The sequence below is a fragment of the Epinephelus lanceolatus genome, chromosome 23 (assembly GCF_041903045.1).
Source record: "Epinephelus lanceolatus isolate andai-2023 chromosome 23, ASM4190304v1, whole genome shotgun sequence".
Classification (NCBI taxonomy): domain Eukaryota; kingdom Metazoa; phylum Chordata; class Actinopteri; order Perciformes; family Serranidae; genus Epinephelus; species Epinephelus lanceolatus.
The window spans coordinates 32294742-32314810 of record NC_135756.1 but is presented as its reverse complement, the minus strand read 5'-3'; the positions used below and the strand labels follow the sequence as shown (position 1 = coordinate 32314810).

Sequence of the window (20069 nt, the reverse complement as noted above, 5' to 3'; positions counted from 1 at the left end):
CCAGTTTTGACACTCCAGTCATAATCAGTTCTCCTCATCCATGTGGGAACTGGGTTTGAGCTCATTTGGCCTCATGTTCCCTTTTAGAAGCATCTAGCGAGAGCCTCTGATGGGTACCACTGTGGCCACATTTCCTGTAAAGGCATTTGAGGAGACAGACCTCAAATGATTTCATTGTAGGCCAATTAACTTTATCTAGCTGAGGAGGCAGCAGCTTGCAATAATGTCAAGAGCAAATTAAGTGCTCATACTGTGCCTGGCCGATATTCACTAGTGACATGGTCACACTTTTAACAAAAATCACTCCTCTTTTTTTTTTGCTAATTGGCCAAACAAGCTGACAACATGGAGTTTAAAGATGATATTTCAATTCATTAAGCAGGCTCTGTTTCTGATATATTAAGTTAGACATGATGATCTTTATTCATATCAGCAGGAAGCCATCTGAGGGCAGCCACGTCTCTGTCTGCGTTGATGAAGACAAACTCCTCTGCTAGCTATGTGAAAACATTTTTGAAGGATTCTTGGTTTGCCTCTGTGAAGGAATTTTTCCATTCTCTGGTTATTTTTTTACAGACCATTTACCAAAAACTCTGCTGTTTCACATTCCATTCACCAACATGCACGACAACCAACAGCATTAGTAAACACACCGATGAGATTTATTTTGTTGTGATTTTACATTCCACAGTTGAACATTTCCTTTTTTTTTCTCCTATTTTATGTTTACTCAACAGACACATTACTGATGTTAAAGGTTGATGGATCCGTTTAGTTTTTTACCATCTGTCCACAATGGAAGTTGAAGTATCTCTGTCCTGAAACCTCCTCAGCTCTGGTTCTGTGTTTCTTCATCAGTTAGCTCTGACGCAGATGATTCATAGCTGGAAGTGAGTCCTGCTGTGTGGGAGTGAGTCATGGTTTAATGTTTGTCCCTGGAATGTCCATGTTCTGACATACTGTAAGTCCAAGCCTGCGTGCTTCACTGCTAACTCAGCTTGTATTAGTTCTGACGTTAAATTTGACTCCATGTGTGACAAGAAGGATTTTATATGTGTCTGTGAACAAGGGGATGTTGCAGGTATTTAACCGTTGTCAGTGCTTTTTTGCCCTCTTGTAGGGTGTAATGTAGTTACAGGGTGGGACTAAAGGAATCAGAGACTGGGGAATAATCCTCCTTTTAGCTGACAGAAATTAATAAATAGATTTTAATTGAGTTCTGCTGCCTGACCTGACATGACCTAGCAAATTATTGGGTTTCCAGGTAGGTTTGAGGTGTAAAAGATAGTAAATGGTTTTTTTTTATTATTATTTTTTTATCTCAACTCATTCTGATGAAATGTTATTCCATTATTCATTTGCTCTCTTGCCTCTCACTAAAAAACATTACAGCATTATGAAATAAAACTTGACATGAAACAAAAATGTAAGTACAGTGCCCCTAAAGTCCTGAAAGGTTGTTTTTTTTAATCTTGTGTGCCCAAGTTATTATCTTGTGGGAACAAGTTAATTTATCTCAGGGGAAGAAGTTACTATCTTCTGGGAACTAGTTATGATCCCAAGGGAACATGTTATTATCTTGTGGGAACAAGTTATTATCCTGTGAGAATAAGTTATCATCCTGTGGGAACAAGTTATTACTTTGTGGGAACAAGTTATTATCTTGTGGAAACAAGTTATTATCCTGTGGGAACAAGTTACTATTTTATGGGAACAAGTTACTATTTTGTGGGAACTACTACTATCTTTTGGGAACAAGTTTCTTATGAAAGTTTCTTATGAATTCTTATGAAAACAAATTAATTATCTTATGGTACCAAGTTATTTATTTTGTGCAAACAAGTTATTATCTTGTAGAAACAAGTTATTATCCTGTGGGGAAAAAAGGTATTATCTTGTTGGAACTAGTCAATATCCCATGGGAACAAGTTATTATTCTGATGGAACAAGTAATCTTATGGAAACATATGAAATATCTTATGGTACCAAGTTAATCATTTTGTGCTAACAAGTTATTACTTTGTGGGAACAAGTTATTATTCTGTGGGAACAAGTTATTATCCTGTGGGAACAAGTTACTATTTTATGGGAACAAGTTACTATTTTGTGGGAACTTCTTACAATCACATCTTGTGTGCACATTATCTTTTGGGGACAAGTTATCTTATGAAAACAAATTAATTATGTTATGGTACCAAGTTATTTATTTTGTGCAAACAAGTTATTATCTTGTAGGAACAAGTTATTATCCTGTGGGGAAAAAAGGTATTATCTTGTTGGAACTAGTCAATATCCTATGGGAACAAGTTATTATTCTGATGGAACAAGTTATTATCTTCTGGGAACAAGTTAGCATCTTGTGGGAACAAGTTATTATCTTTTGGGAACAAGTAATCTTATGGAAACATATGAAATATCTTATGGTACCAAGTTAATCATTTTGTGCTAACAAGTTATTATCTTGTGGGAACAAGTTATTATCCTGTGGGAGCTACTTACAATCACTATCTTGTTCGCACAAGTTATTATCTTTTAGGTTATCTTATGGAAACAAATTAATTATCTTATAGTACCAAGTAAATTATTTTGTGCAAATTATTATCTTGTTATTATCTTGTTGGAAGAAGCTATTGTCTTGTGTACAAAAGTTATAATCTTGTGGGAACAAGTTAATTATCTTTTGGAAACAAGTTTTATTACCTTTGATGACATAAGATAATAACTTTTATCCTGAACGCACAGGTTATTATGTGGAAACAAGTTATCTTCTTGTGCACACCAGTTATTTTCTTGTGCACACAAGTTAATTATCTTTTGTGAACAAGTTATCTTGTGTTAACAAGTAAATTATCTTGTGAGTACACCATAACTTTAATCCTTAACATGCAAGTTATTGTTTGAGGGGGAACAAGTTAATTAACTTGTGTGCATAAGATAATGGGCTCACTTGTGCACACAGCATAACGTGTTCCCACAAGATAATAATTTGCATGGACAAAATTAAAAAACAAAACAAAAAAAACTTTGGGACTTTAGGAGCTCCATATGATTGGAAAAAATATGCAAAAATATAATAATAATTGACTTCTGAAAAAGGGCATATTGAAATAAAATAAGCGTCAGTACAACAGAGCAAAATCCACAGATATCTGCTCCATAAAATCATTTTCGCATATTCTTTTTTATCTAATCCTCCTGTTGTGACTACAACCAGACTCTCTCTGTTTGTTTCCTGGCTTCAAGAATGGAAAGAAATCAAGGACTGTGATTATGATGATTTAGAATCAATCATAAGTTTGCTAATAATGCCAGCTAGTGTTTAATTACTACATGGCACTTTCACATCCAGACTGTGGAGCTCAGACAAACGCATAATGTTATTTTTTCCCAAAGCCTCTGTTATCGTATGACATTCACATCTCAGATTCGGTCTTAAATTTGGTGTGATCAATAGGCTAAGCCTTAATCAGCTGGGCCCATGTACAACTTTATGTTAAGGAACATTATCTTACTTCATAACTCCTCCCTTGCTCCAAACGCCCGACTTCTCCTCATATTGTTACTATCTGTGTGTGTGTGTGTGTGTGTGTGTGTGCAGTACTCTTGAGGAAGGTTTAAGCAACACAGCTCTTGAAGTCCAGTAGAGTTAAAGTAATTTCATGCTCAATTGCATTATCAGCATGTGTCCACGGGAACTTCTCTTATTGAAAGAATATACCCTGATGGCAAAGAAAGACTCTGGCCTCATTGAACCTGTAAGACAACCTATGGCTCATATGGATTAACAACCAGCAGTGGTTGCTGAACTTTTTTTTTTTGGTCCATTATGTTGAGATTGCAACTTAATTATCTAATTTTCTTATGATTTTTGTGTGATGCTAATCTTTATTTTACGAGACCGTTATCAGATATAATGGTTCGATATTTCATTATCTCAGCAAAGGGCTTTGAAACGGTTAATTTACGATGATGACTTTATTATTTCATTATGTAGGATAATGTTATTATAAGAATATGTGTTGGCCCGTCTACGCAGTTTATGATCTGTCACAGATGCTCCGCTCTGGTCTGAGAAGCCTCTCGGAGGAACGACTCCATGATGAAACTGACTTGAATAAAACATGATTATCCCCACATAATGAGGAAATGATATCTCTGATCACCAGAAAACCATGTTTGATGTCTCCAGATAACAATGACATTATTATTAAAAACACTGACTGTCATATCTCATTACCCTGTTCTCTAGCTGGGGTGTAGCTCAGTACAGGAGGGTGAGTGGTTTTCACTGAACCCTTTGAAGGGGCTGTTACTAACTGAAGAAGCTGTGACGAATACGTTAACCCACATAGCAGCTGTCACTGAAACACTCGGCTCCAATCTCCCTCCAACTCCCCCAGTAGATTTTTCCTTAGACCCCACAAACCCAACAGTGTCACCATCAATTCAATTTGGAGACAAAAAACTACTTTATCTTTTATCTCTAATGTTACTGAATAAATTGAAAACCACAAAATTTCTACCTCTGAGATATCTGTGCATACAGCCAATTCTACAGCGACCACCTTTACAGAACCAGATGTTGATTAATATGTATGGTATGGGATGTAACTGCCCTCAAGGGCACCAGTGTGTGTTGCACGGGAGCAGCTGATAATCGGGGAGTTTCAGTTATTAAAGGTTAACTCTGGTTTGATACAACTTGGGTCTTATTTGTTTTGCTTAAGCCATCAGTTCATGATTAAATTCTATTCATGTGGGAAGACGGTGACGGTCATATGAGTCAAGAAACAGTGAGAGGATAAGACAGGTTTCAAACAAGCCAACAGTTAATGCAGATATAAACCAGTGCCAGTTCAAGTAGTGTTGGCTACTGGGGCGTAAAGATATTATCACATAGATAGTATCTACAGATGTATAGTATGGCCTCACAAACACCTTAATTTTGGGCTTAATTTTAAAGTTAAAGTATTTATTTTGTCATTGTTGTTTCTTAAGATTTAGAGGACATTACAAGGTAGCTCTAAAGGACATTTTTCATCCGTAGTCTGTAGAATACATTTGATTTTATTTAAGTTTTGTTTGTTTTCTCTAGGTCGGGAACCTTTACTGTTATACAGGTATTTTCACCCCCCACCTCCCCCAAAAAATTGTACAGAGCCACAAAGCATAATTGAGCATTGTAATTAAGGTAACTAAATTAGCCTATCAACATTATAAATATCTCAGCGACTATTCATTAATTTGTTTTACTACAAGATTTTAGGTTATTTATGATTATTTGATGCTTTGGAAAGGGCACCAGGCTGTAGACATATGACACACATTTTAGTTGATGAATGTTAACACACTTTTTTAATTTTGTGTATGGCTACCAGCTTTACAACTGGAGAATTTAAGAATCCCTTTAGGCCTACCAACAATAAGTGAAAATTAAAATGTTACAAAATAATGGTCATTCATTTCCATAAGATTTTTTGTCAAAGCCACAGGGAGCCACTGGAGAGGGGCTAAAGAGCGTAACATAGGAGGGGTATGGGGGGGGTGGGTTTCTGAATCTGTCTGATCATCTGATGAAGCATACTAGCAGCTAAAGCACCGTCCTCTGGACTAAATCTTGATGAGAAATCATATAAATTTGTCTTAATTTAAAATGAAGGCAGTGTTTTGCTGAACACAGGCTAAAACATAAAAACATCAAGGGGCATCCCCTGGGGCTGAAAAAATAAAGCCAATGTGGAAGTGCCAAAAACTGCAGTTCATCGAATGGCCACTTGAGGCTGGCTCCAAAAGCGAGTCAGTCCCCATAGACCACAGTGTTAAAATGGCCAACTTTACAGCAGAAATAAACATGTTTACAGCCTGGTACAAATAAATGTGTCTGGTCTTTGGAGCTAATTTCGAAGTACATGACAACTGTAAGGGGAGCTGAATTTTCTCTTAAACCCTCCCATTCAAATGTTATTGAAGCTTACAGTTATGCATTATTAGGGGAATGACCACTTTGAGTGACAGGTGGGTTGTTGACAAGTCGCTACCAAGCTGACAATGTTGGTAGGTTACATAACTATGCCATAACTCCAGCTCCACAGAGTAAAGGTGCAATCGTAGCTGTCGCTATTTCAGTGTGTTTTCAGTTCATGTTGTTCTTGTTTTGGTCACCTAAATAAATCTTGTTCAGTGTTTGGTCGTATTAAAAGACCTTCTAAGGAGTCGCTAAGCTATGTTTTTTCGTAAGTATATTTTCATTTAATGGTTTTAAGCCTGTTTTTCACTAGCAAAAATTAGCAACAGCATTAGCATTATTGCAATAAACCATAGCTATAATGAAACCATGCTTACCAAGCTAGCTTTAGGGTTACCTTCACCCTGTCCTCTAAATATGGTCACTTCTGGCTCCAAAAATCCAAGATGGTGACGGTCAAAATGCCAAACTTGAGCCTTCAAAATGGTAGTCCACAAACCAATGGTTGACATCCTGGTCACTGTATCCATTATTTTAAACAAGTATATATTAAACCTACAGTAGGTTAACCATATCTGTCACTCCCACACCTCACTGGTCTGCTAGACTAGTGTTGACCTGTTTGCCGGTTCCCAGATCCAAAAAACATCCCTAAATTAAACCAGGATACAAGCCACAGTTTCCCAGTATTGGTGTACTATAGGTAGAATATCCAAGAATATCCAGGTTTTTATATGCTGACATAAGAGCCTGTAAAATAAGACCTGAGTTGTAATTAGCCAAAATTATTCTTAGACAGATCACAGTTCAGGGTTTGTTTTCGAATTGTGTTTTTCCGTGGATGTTTCCAGTGGAAGATAACGCTGACTATGGTCTCACTACCTTTGTTGTTTTGCATTGTTTGATGACTGGATGTCCATATCTGTGCCTTCTGTCAACGCCTGCACAACTAGCTGCTATAATTGGTCCTGGTGAGAGTTTAAATGGCCTATTTATTGCAACATGATCATCATCCTTAATGTGCATAGAAATATTCAAGTCCATGCCAGTGTGTATTTTGAGTTCTGACTTACGATTGGCAGCCTCGAGGAATCTTGCAAATACAGAACATTTAGCTTTTCTTCTTCAGTCTAGACGTGTTTTGACTGAGTAAGGTGACCCCTTTTTAACCCTGTACTTTGATACTGTACTGTTTACCCTCCTCTCAGAGAGAGGAGGCCCTGCAGGAAGCCCTGCCAGGTCTTGGCTGATGGTAAAAGAAAAATAAGAGCTGGAGGAGAAGCAGCGGAGCTTCACAGAATCCCAGGAAGAGAAGTCGGAGCGTGTTCTCATCAGATGCAATTACTTAAGCCTTCCATCGTTGCTCAGGGCAGCAGAGAACAGAGCTGAACATGCTACCCCCCTTTAAAAAAACTCTTCTTCATCTGCCACATCTGCTGGGAATCTCCAGAAAAGATGACGAGGCAGAAGTCAGTCAGGTTAAACAGGATACTACATCTCTCCATTATGTCTCTCTGTTCATCAAAGCTCCTGCCTTTATACATCCTCAAGGCAGGGCTCCACTTTGTCATTATGGTAATGTTTTACGACTTTTTTCTATGGAGACTGCAAAACAACCCATCCCCACACATACACACACTCATACACACACATTTACCTCTATGACTAGAATGGAAAAAGTCAAACAAACACAACATTTGCTCTGAACGTACACTCAGTCGACAGTTCGTTCACAACATGAAGGGCTCAGTAAAAAGGAAAATACACTTTGAATAAAAGAAGAATGCATGTATAAAATGCTAAATGGCAGATGGGATCATTAGACGGAATGAAATGCACCTACACGAAAATGAAAATGGTCCAACATGACAGTTCCTGGTTGTCGCTTCTCTGGAATATTCTGTACAATAATGTACAACAGTGGAGGTCCTGGATCTCCTCACTGCCAGCATGTCCCGAGTAACCGGAGGGACCTCAGGGGCTGGAATACTGAAAGTTAACAAATGGCCACTTAACATGATCCAAGCCTAGCAGGTCATGTGGTTTCATGTCTGGTCCATTCCCTTGTGAATCATCCCACGGGGGGCTCCGAGAGGCCAAGTCCATGAGAAACTTGATCTTAACAATCAAACTGTTTCCCTCCAATACTGCCGATTCACTGAGTTCTCCACAATCACAGCAGACCAGTTAATAGAAGAAATTTCCAGGTTGAACACCATTGTCTATCGCCTTTTGGGGTATGGAGCCCCTCTTTTGCTATAACCAATCCAAAATGTAGTCTTTCAATGTCTCCATGTATTTCCTTTGAAACCTTTCTTAGTCATGGTCCATTTCAGCATCTGCTCCACAACAACAAAACAAGCACAACTTCAATTTTTTTGATAATATTTCTGTAGTTCTTCAGTTTTTTTTCTGTTATTTTCAAGATAGCAAATCATCAAGACACCCATTTTTAAACACACGCACAAATAAAAAAGAAATCTGTAACCAGGAGACACTGGAGATGAGTGGACGTATGAAGACATGGTTTGTTTGTTGTCAATCTGTGGGTTCAGTTGGTCGTCTGACGGCTGCCGGCTTTAGCACACGGTGCCGTTCTCCTGTCGGGACTTGGGGCAGGTGGATCGGGGTATTGGCTGGACAGAGGGAGCCAGGGTGCAGAAGAAGCCAGCGATGAGGGTAAGGCCAAGGCCGCCCCAGGCGCAGAACATGGACCAGCCGTAGCCATGGCCAATGTCGTCAGGCAGGCCGTACAGGTACCGCGGGTAACGGGAGAGCTCGAAGTTGATGCCGGCAACACAGGTGCAGAGGGAGATGATGCAGAAGGTTCCTGCAACGACAGAACAGGATACATCAATTCTCTGTCACGGTGAAAGAGCAACCAAACCCCAAAGCTGTGATGACCCTATGAAGCTCATAGTGCCATATTATCCCACCAGAACACTGTGCTCTGAGAATGCAGGGTTACTCGTGGTCCCTAAAGTCTCCAAAAGTAGATCAGGAGCCAGAGCCTTCAGCTATCAGGCTCCTCTCCTGTGGAATCATCTTCCTGTTGTGGTCCGGGAGGCAGACACCGTCTCCACATTTAAGACTAGACTTAAGACTTTCCTCTTTGATAAAGCTTATAGTTTGGGATGGCTCAGGCTTACCTTGTACCAGCCCCTAGTTAGGCTGACTTAGGCCTAGTCTGCCGGAGGACCCCCTATAATACACTGGGCACCTTCTCTCTCTCTTTCTTTCATGTCCTGTTACTGCATGTCACTAACTCAGCTTCTTCTCCGGAGCCTTTGTGCTCCACTGTCTCTCAGGTTAACTCATATCGCAGCGGTGCCTGGATAGTGTGACGTGTGTGGTTGTGCTGCTGCCGTGGTCCTGCCAGATGCCTCCTGCTGCTGCTGTCATCATTAGTCATTAGTCATACTTCTACTGTTATTATACACACATGATTATTGTCACATATGTATACTATCAAATATTAATATATACTTTCAACATATTGTACCACAGTAGCCAGAACTATAATTATAATATTATTACTTTCATTAATGTTGTTGTAAGCTACTGTCATTACTGTCCGTCTGCATCTCTCTCTGTCTCTGTCTCTGTCTCTGTCTCTCTCTCTCTCTCTCTTTCTGTCTCATTGTGTCATACGGATTACTGTTAATTTATTATGCTGATCTGTTCTGTACGACATCTATTGCACGTCTGTCCGTCCTGGAAGAGGGATCCCTCCTCAGTTGCTCTTCCTGAGGTTTCTACCGTTTTTTTTCCCCCCGTTAAAGGGTTTTTTTGGGGGGAGCTTTTCCTTATCCGCTGTGAGGGTCTAAAGGACAGAGGGATGTCGTATGCTGTAAAGCCCTGTGAGGCAAATTGTGATTTGTGATATTGGGCTTTATAAATAAAATTGATTGATTGATTGATTAACCAAAATGAGTTAATCTGAGTTCTGAGACAGAACTATGGGTAATGTATTTAAGATGAAACCCTTGGAGTATAAAAGGGTTCTCGTTTGAACCCCTGGGTGGTTACAGAATAGAAGGGCTCTCTGTAAAGCCTGTCATAGTGGGTTCTGGGTGGAACCTTTTACAGGTAGTTCTAGGCTTAAACCTTTATGTTGGGTTCTAGGTAGAACCGTCTTAAAGGGTTCAAGGTGGAACCTTTATAAAGGTTTTATCTGGAACCAAAAGGGGTCCTCCCAAGCCCCCAGGAAGTGCGCCAGGCTTTAAAGCCAACTTTTGTAGTGGCCAAACAGTGGATTTACAACTCCTGAGTCCATCGCATGAAAAAAAAAAACAAAAAAAAAAAAAAAACTTTTTCCCACTGACTTACATTGGGAAAGAGATGTCTTTAAATCAGTGGATACATGTGTCATATGTCATAACCCTCATGAAATGGATTTCACTATCAGGATTTGATCCATTTGCTTCAGAAACATTTATAAAGTCTAGAAGAACTGAAAGATTAAATCATTTTATCCCCATTTAAGTTAGCAGAGAGCTAAACCAGAGGTAGCTGGCTCGACCAGAGAATGTAGCTAGTGGCGCTTGCTCTATGGACCCAATAATACAGAAGCAACGCCAATCATCTGGGTAGTTTTATATGTGGCAGCTGAACATTTTTGACTTCATGCATCACTGAGCAACCTTCATAGGAATGAACTGAGTTCTGCCCCCAATGCTGTATCCAGGTCTCTTTATACATCAAAAGATTATCCTGTGGGGACAAGCCAAAGAACCCTTTCTGGTTCTAGTTAGTACCTTGAGTGTAGTGAACTGGCCATCTCACATCCTACCAATATCCAATGTTGTCTCCTACAAAATATGTTTATGTTATTCCCTTGATTGATCCCTATTGTTGTCTGGATTATGTTCACAGGCCACATCCATGACATTCTTATACTGCAGAGAATTCATAAAGAGGAGGTCAAGGTTGATGGTTGGACATAAAAAGCACAGGACTTTGACGCTAGAGATGTGGGTCCAGGTCCTTTGTCCCGGGTTACGTTAAGGCTACTGAAACACTTTCTTAGATTAAGGCATAGATGATGGCTTTGGTAAATACTGAACAAGTCAATGCACACAAGTCAGTGTTGATCTTTTCTATATTTAACCAAGATCGCCACCTTCCCCTAACCTCAAAGGGGACGTTTTGGGAGTATGTTGCCTAAAATGCGAGGGTGAAAAGCCTGCCATCATAGACACAAATGGGGACAGTGGCACACACTTTGAGACTGTCTCTTTGAATCTCCTTTTGAAGGTATTCATGATGTTGTACTTGTTGCTCTTTACTTAATTGTTCACATGAAAAAGAGCTCAAGTGCCAGAAAAAAACTGGGCCTAAAAAAACTGGTTTCGGTGGCACAATCCCGGCAGAAAATGCACCAATGTCTCAGTAAAAACCAACTGCTTTTCGTGCCACTGTCCCCTGTGGAAAAACAGCAATTGGTCCCTAAAAACAACCCCATTTGTTGACTAAAAAGCTGCTCAAACAACCATGATGAGTCACTAAAACACAACTGTTTTTGCTGTTTGTTGGTCTCAAAAAGTGGTCGGCAGCTTGGCAGGGTTCTTGCCACATTGTCCACCATCCCCTTCACCTCCCAAGGACAAAGTCAGCACATATAATACCTCACTTTAGAAACACTTAAATTATACATATGAAATGTTCACATGTAACATATTTGTGGTTTGCAGAATGTACAATACCAACATTTTCCTCTGGCAACTGGGCTGGGAAAAAAGAGAGCTGTAGTGAGAAGTTGAAACTGTGCCAAATTTCTCACCTGCCCAATCAGTATGCTTGTTGGGTTGAGGGATTTAGAAATTTACGAGAAATGTCCCTTTTGTGTTGGCATTGACCAAAAATAAACATTTCCTCATTATGTTAATAAAACATTTAATCCTGATGGCATTATGTTTCTTGCAAAATGTATTTGCAGAATCTTGCCAGCCAAGTGTCTCATTGTTTGTACTGATGATTCAACCATTAAAGTTTCAAGTGCTGCAAATGAATCACCTGATACTGTCTCTGCATTGTGAGGAGGACTTTTATTTCCAGAGCCCTGGCTGCCTGATATAACCCCAACTCCTCCATCACTCTGCAGTGTCTGCATTGCATTGTGGTCCATTGTTGGTGGACAAATGTGTCTCACTGTTCTCCCCCTGCTGGATCTGTCCCTGATCTTTGAGTAAAATTATGTTTCCAGAAAAAAGACCTCTATGCTTCACCACAAAAACACAAGCTATGGGCAAAACTTAAGGAGATCACGAGGAGAACATGCCACCAAACCACTGACATCCCTTACTTTGAATATTTTGCTATATGTAAATAATCTGTCCACTTTATCTCATCTGAATGACTCGTCTACTTTGGGCTGTGTTTAGTAGAAGCAGTTGGAGCTCTACATTTGGCCTCATTTTGGGACCTCTGTGACCCTGTGGGCTGCTTTGCAGTGATTTGGCCACTGCAAACTGACCTAGCCTATTTCTTGGGCCTTTATTGCCAAGCAACATAATTGACTTTTTAATTGCCTGTTCATTATACAACTGTAGGGCACAGCAGCACTAATCCAAAGCCCATCATAATTGAGTGTGCAGTTGTCTCCTGCCAACCCAGAAATGTGCAGCACATAGCACATCAGAGTGTGTGCATGCGAAGTTACTACTGACAGTGGGATGTACAGGGCTGTGTGTGTCTGTATGTGTGTGTGTGTGTGTGTGTGTGTGTGTGTGTATGTGTGAGCGCTCAGGGGCTTTAAAAAGCCCATGTATGCGTCTTTTTTAAGCATGTGTCAACCTGCTAAAAATAGGCTATATTTCTCATTGCCAGTAGACCAGAGCTGTGTACACAGCTCTGCAGCAGATGAGCATGACTTTCTGTATGTGGGTTTTTTTGTTTTTGTTTTTTTGTTTGACTGTGTCACGTTTGACGTCACGGGCTGGCTAGAGAACAGGTAAACAGTAGAGAGGAGCATGGAGGCCTAGGAAAACTTTGTGGTCTCTCTTTCAAACTGGGTGAAGACTAATGTAGATCAGTGTTTGAGCGCTGTTTGGGCAGAGATGGACGGTATTTTGTGATGGTGCGTCATTGCATCTCTCCAGTAAAGGAGCTAAAATTAGCACATTTAACCAGGTGTTGTCTTTCCATCAATGCAAATTGGAACCAGAGGTGATAAATACCTGTGACTACTGCGGAATCATTTGACATGGGTATGAATGCTGATTAAAACCTTTCCCATTACACTAAAAAGCCAGATGTAAGCGGGTTTTTTGTGCAGTGGGAAAGGGGCTGTACATTACTCTTTTATTCCTCAATATAAATCACTATCATCAACACTGATGAGAACACACAGCTGGTCATGAAGTGCTGGCTAGCAGTATGAACATTTGTAATGGAGGTCAAGGTCATTAGAGGTGTGTAAGATGAATTCACAGTTGGACAATGTTTCAGCTGTCAGTATGTTGTTACTTTGAGACATAAGTGGGGCTTCCATCCAAAACAATTTTAAAACAAACTTTCGAAAATCTTCTAAAGAAAGTGTGTATTTATGTGCTTTTCCATCTGCTATTGTTGTGAGAATATTTGGGTACTGGTTCATCAAGCAGTAGGTGGCTCTAATTCTCCAGTCAGTTGCCAGTGCAGAAGAAGAGGGTGCAACGAGATCATGTAATTAAAAAAGTGCCAGTCAAATCTCAAAAGAAGGAAAACAAAAATAGCTTTTCAAGTGATTTCACTGTCACATACACATTTCTAATGTCAGACTAAGAGTTTCCCTCAGTTGTTGTACATTCCTGTGATCCTGATAATTTGGTGTAAGGTGGTCATTAAACCAAGCTTAAGTCAGTCTTTTTCTCACTGACGTTTTGAACATGTTGAACATTATTGTGAGTTTTTAGTCTTGGCTCAGGCAAATAGAGAACTTCAATGATGTGAACACTGTCAACAGCCAAAAGCTGTGCTCTATGCACCAAACAGGAAGCAGCAAACCAGGTAGACAGCAAACATTGAGGGGACTCTGGGGAGGCACAAGAACAAGTCTCAGTTCTCTTGTACTGTGGTAAAGGAGGAGAAACTGGTGGACATGCGGAGTGAACAAGAGTCAGTGTTTAATTCGGCATGTATCTGATCCACCAACCAGCACTGTACACTACTATACATACTAACATATAGAATGTTAATTTTTGAAACCGTTTGCATCTCATTCCCACAGTCTCCTCCCAGTAAAATAGCACAGGTAGTCAGTGGAGGCTGGTTGCAAGTTGAGTCGACAAAACCCAAATTGCAAAATTTGAAAAACAGATTATCGTAGGCAAATGTGTATGTTTGTGAATGGCAATCAATTGTAAATTGACAGCACACTTCTGCTAGTCAACAATTAGCATACATCCCTGTGGTGTGACAGGGACAGGTAAATCAAAGGCCTGGAAGGAGGTAACAGATGCTGTTAACTGTTGTATGAACCATCCAAGAAGTTCACTGAAAATGGTTTGATATGAAACTTGATGAAAAAAACAAACAAACAAACAAAAAAGCATAACTACACACACATAAAAAACCCCAACAGCTATATGAGCAGGCTCCTCCCAGTCTCTGTCAGGAATAAGCAAACTCAGAAGGTAAGGTGCTGACGTGTTATATCAAGTGTTAAATCGCTATATGACAGCCATCACTGATAGCTTAGTGTTTGGTCAGTAACGTGGGTCTCACAGTCTCGCACTCAAACAGAAGATAAATTTGTTAAGTTCTCTCTCCTGACTGATTCAAGTCAGAACAGTAAAAAAAAAAACACATGTATTAAGTCGATCTAAAAAATCAAATCCGAAGCTTAAATCTGCTAACTGCCAAATAATTTAGCTAAATATGTAATATTTCTAATATTCTGTCATATTTAACTTGCCTGTTTCAAAGGCATCTGCGTATTGTGAACAAAACAAAGCACAATACAAATTAAAAATTTTCAACATATTGTACCACAGTAGCCAGAACTATAACTCTAATATTATTACTTTCAATAATGTTGTTGTAAGCTACTGTCATTACCTGCATCTCTCTCTCTCTGTCTCTCTCTGTGTCTCATTGTGTCATACGGATTACTGTTAATTTATTATGCTGATCTGTTCTGTACGACATCTATTGCACGTCTGTCCGTCCTGGAAGAGGGATCCCTCCTCAGCTGCTCTTCCTGAGGTTTCTACCGTTTTTTTTCCTCGTTAAACGTTTTTCTGGGGAGTTTTTCCTTATCTGCTGTGAGGGTCATAAGGACAGAGGGATGTTGTATGCTGTAAAGCCCTGTGAGGCAAATTGTGATTTGTGATATTGGGCTTTATAAATAAAATTGAATTGAAAATTGAATTTAATTAAAATTGTGATTTCTAATAAGCAATATTTATGTGCAATCCTTATTTACACAAGCACTACGAGCAGTCAGAAGCAGGAGTAGATTTTGTTTGTAACTACAAAAAGAGCAGATACTAACAAATTAATGAATGCCAAAACACACACAAATTCCTTCTGCTCACGTTTCATGAATGAGACCCATTGTCTTTCAATGTGAGAGGCTGTCTGACTTATAAAACACAAGAAAAAGTCTTTTCAAAGTCTTCTAAGGTATTGCTGGCACAGTATTACATCTCTGTGCTCTTGGAAGAGTTCGCAAAGGAAGAGACAACAAAGAAAGCTTGCACTGACTATGCAGCGATGGTACGTCATGACTGTATGTCAGTATTGGTCCACTCAGTGTCTTTTCATTGCACTTCTGTTGGCATATACATTTTATCGACTAACTTCTCCACCTACACTAAGCGTAAGAACTGTTTATTTGCAATACCTCTGGATGTCATTTCCTCTCAGATACAACATGTTAATCAGGGATTTTTAGAGGTGTTGACAGGTATATTTTTGAACTTTGGACAGAGCCAGGCTCGGTGTTTCCCCCTGCTTTCAGTCTTTATGCTAAGCTAGGCTGACCACATCCTGACTCCAGCTCTTTTGACACATGGATGTGAGACTGTTATCATCTGAACATCTCTGTCTCAGAAAGAACAGGAAAAAAGGAACTCAATTAAAACCATTTATCAGAAAACTTTTGAAATATTTGTAGCATGTCTCAGTGAGATGATTACACTACAGCTCTTGTAACAGCAATTTATCCATGTGCAAGAAGAAAAATGCCCCGGGCTGATTTATGGAAGTCCATTACCACCAGGGAAATGACTAAATAAATCCAAAGTTAATGTATGAATGATAAAAATGCATGCTTCTTGAATCTTCTTAATTTGTTTCTTACAGTATTAGGAGTGTGTGTGTGTGTGTGTGTGTGTGTGTGTGTGTGTGTGTCACGCACCTCCCATTAGAAAGAGGAGGCCAGCCACATACTGCATCAGACCTCTGTCCCAGCAGCAGCCGAGCACGCCAATGATCCAGCCGAACAGGATGATGGCCACGGCCATGCCCATGAAACCTGCTGTCATCCGCCGCAAGTCTGAGGAAACACAAAAGGAGGGATGTTAAACATCACTAGAATAACAAGTTACTCCACCCTGTCAAACTGTCTCTCCGAAATTAAATCCTGGATGCAAGCAAACTTTCTTAAACTCAACTGTGACAAATCAGACATGATCCTAATTGGTCCAAATTCCCTCACCCAAACAGCCAAAGACTTCCACCTCACCATCGACAACTCCACCCTGTCCCCCTCCCCTCACTGCCGCAACCTTAGTATTTTAATGTTTAGCTACTTTTATTCATTTACTTATTTACTTGTTTTTTCACTCCCATTACTATTCCTCTTTGTCTTCGATGTCTTTGCTGAAAATTGTTGTTTTATTTGACGTGTTTGAACTGTCTCTGTAAAGTGACTTTGAGAACTTTGAAAAGCGCTTTGTATGTATGTATTATTATTATTATTAAGTTAACACAGACCTGAACAGGATACTGCAGCTGTGAGGAGACAAAACATAACACACATGGGAGGTTGATAATCAGCCCTGCTGAAATGTACATTTACACACTTCCTGCCAACAGGAATACAACAGAATAGCCCCTCCAGCCCATAAAGACCAGCAGTGTCAGGCACAGACACACTGGTCCAGTGCTAATGAACACTGTGCAGATGATGCATTTTGACACAGTGGTGTAGCGTTGCAAAAACTCCCACGCCCTAAGTCCAACTGACACAAAACCAGCTCCACACATCCAGCTGTCCTCACAGGTCAGAGAGAATCTGTTCTTATGTTTCACGAAATCATAATTAGCCTCCAATGAAGCCACTGTAAACAGAAACTACACTGCAGACACACTTTTATAGCACTGAGATGCCACATCTCAGAGAGTGCTGACCTGATTCTCCTGGACCTAAGGAGATATTCTGCTCTGCCATTACCCTGCTGTGGACATTATGATTGAAGCCCAAATTTTAAAGCTGCATTTAGTGATTTTTTTTTTTGACTGATTGCTGCCAGCAAGACAAACCTAAAACTGTCTGTCTGTCTCTGTCTCTCTCTGTTCAGTCCCTCCAGGATTTCAAGGGCCTTTTTTTGGAATTGTTGTGATGTGAAATGCCTGATTTCATTGCAGCTTTTCTAACAAAATTGCAATGCATGTTGCAATTTTAGGTGTTTCTTTGTAATGAAATTGCAGGGCAGTCGAAAATTTGTGATGGTAGGGGAATGGGTGTTGGGGGGGGGGGGTCATCAGCCATCAGCTGTTGCTGCGGTTCGATGCAGCGTTTAAAAGACTGCTTCTGTGAGGGGCTCTTCTCCTCAGTCCCTCCAAGATATTGGATGTTGCGATCCTTACAGTAAACACAAATTCAGCCAACACCTGTGAATTCAGCTGACAGCTGGTGAAGAGTTGTTGCTGTTATCAGCCTCAATGCAATAATTTGCTCTGCAGGACAGCACTGCAACTGTTATTGCAGTTTTTTTTGCAACTTTCATCTCCCCAACTTTACTGCAAAAATCATGTTGCAACCTGCATCATGTGACTCTGTCCCAAACACAGAGCTCACACTCCCACATAAGTCATCTCATGATAAACAGAGGGGAGGGGGGGGGGGGGGGGGGGGGCATTTTAAATGGTCAAATATGCGTAAAGTTGTTGTCATTGGACAAAACTGCAAGAGAACCCAGAACTCAAGAACTCAAGGGGACTGGCTCAATTTGTGTTATTTGTTTTGTTTGCAACATTGCAACATCCTGGAGGGACTGTGTCTCTCCTTCTCTCTCTCCGTCTCTGTCTCTCAGGCAGACTCACACTGACTCCCAGTTGTGTGTTGGTACACAGCAAGAGAAGAGTTATGATACATGACAGATCAAGAAATTCTTGTAAAAGACAAAAAATATGAGAAAGGTTGAAGTTGAGGATTATTTTGCAGATAAAGAGCTGTTCCTAAATTCTGTTAAATCCCAGATGAGCAAAAAGGGAAAGGGGGGGCAACACAGAGCAAGAGATTTACAGATAAAGATAAAGAGTTCTGAGAATCAAACAAGAACTACAGCAGGAAGACTCAGAAGCAGTATAAGACAGCTTATCTCCCGGTCTTTTTAATGTTGCATTTTTTATTCTGACATCAGTCTCGATGAGTGAAGGTAGACTGATGGTAGTCAGGGCAAAATATGAATCCTTTACTGTGCTTTTTATAAATGTTTATGCACCCTGTGTAGGACCTGACAGAGTTCAGTTTGTCATTGAGCTCAGTGTGGATTGAAATCAGTGTGGTCCTGAAGATGTTTTATTCGTAGGAGGAGATTTTAATTGCACAGGAAATGATCAGGTAGACAGGAATCACTGAACCTCATGCTGCCTCAAGACGTGCAATCAGGCAGCTGACAAAAAACTCATGTACAGGAGAGAGAGGAGAATAGACAGCACATGTGGTTTGAGAGTAGAGAAAATGTCTTTACTATGACAAGATTTCATCATTTTATTCTTTTAAGCATCATTTTAGAAGGCAGAATGCTCAATGATCTCATCGTAATATTTATGGGTAACTTTGGTATTTCTAACCTGGACACTATTTTCCCATGTTCTTGTGTCTAAGTGACTAATGGAAACAGCAATTTTTGACAGTGATCCAGTATTGAGAGAGAGCGCTGCAGCCGGCAGCAGCAAAACAGGCTGCAATGTAACCGCTCGGGACGGCTGTGCCTCATCAATTTACATCCACTCAAAGTTATTGTTTTTGCCACTGACAGGCTCATATTGTTATTAGGAGTGTCTGAAAACATTATGGAAAGGAAGCCACAGATAAAATGTTTTCTATACCTTTTGCTTGTTCCGTTCTGTTATTTGTCCAGGTTCAGTGTAATGGCTAATTATCTAGCTGATTTCAGACAAGAGATTTCAGTCTGGCAGTGTCTCTCAAATTGTATACTTCTATTAGTACACTACTATGTACACTACATACCTCTTGCGTGGTGCACTAATTCAGCAGGGTAGTGTTGTCTCAAATTGCGTACTGCGGTTTTGCACTTATTGGAAGTGACAAAGTTTTTTTTTTTTAATGGCCTCTTCTTCTTTGTCTTCTTTTTAAACTGAATTGCAAATGGCCGGTGGAACGTTATCGCCAACATTTGACTGCTATGTCCGCCCACACAAAAACCAAACTTGCCTCAACTTTAATGCTGATTAAAATGTGCTGCCGTAGCTAGGAGGGGAACTGCCCATTGGTTCGACAGCCCATTGTTCTGACCATATTAAACCCATTGTTCCGAAGTCCATTCCGAAATCATCATGATGCCCTGTGGTTAAAGTCTGGTTAGGTTTAGGCACAAAAACCACTTGGTTAGGGTCAGGAAAAGATCATGGTGTGGGTTAAAATGAAAAAGAAAGTGACAAACACATAAGCCGTGAGCCTGCTCCGCCTCAAGCCGGTCGCAGCGCACCATACGCCTGCCGCGAGCCGTTCAGCACCGCGGACAGTCGGACTAATGGGATGTCGAACCAATGACATGGACCCGCTAGGAGCAACTTAGCCAGCTAGCTTAGCTGTTGTCCCCGGTTGCCATGTCAAAAGTGGAGAAATTTGTGACGTAGGCACATTTCGATCAACTGGTATGAAGCTAATAAATTATTTTGTCACAAGTTGGGGGTATGGGCTACGCTT

At 40.2% G+C, this 20069-nt stretch overlaps 1 protein-coding gene across 1 annotated transcript in view; it reads right to left on the bottom strand.

Moving 5' to 3' along the window:
• Nucleotides 1–643: 643 nt before the first annotated feature.
• Nucleotides 644–20069, bottom strand: part of tmem178bb (transmembrane protein 178Bb) — a 199629-nt gene continuing 180203 nt past the window's right edge. The window contains exons 4-5 of the mRNA XM_033614566.2: nucleotides 16308–16445; nucleotides 644–8795 (exon numbers count right to left, since the gene is read on the bottom strand). Coding sequence (XP_033470457.1) covers nucleotides 8545–8795; nucleotides 16308–16445 — 389 coding nt within the window. The 3' untranslated portion in view covers nucleotides 644–8544. The remainder of the gene's footprint in view (nucleotides 8796–16307; nucleotides 16446–20069) is intronic.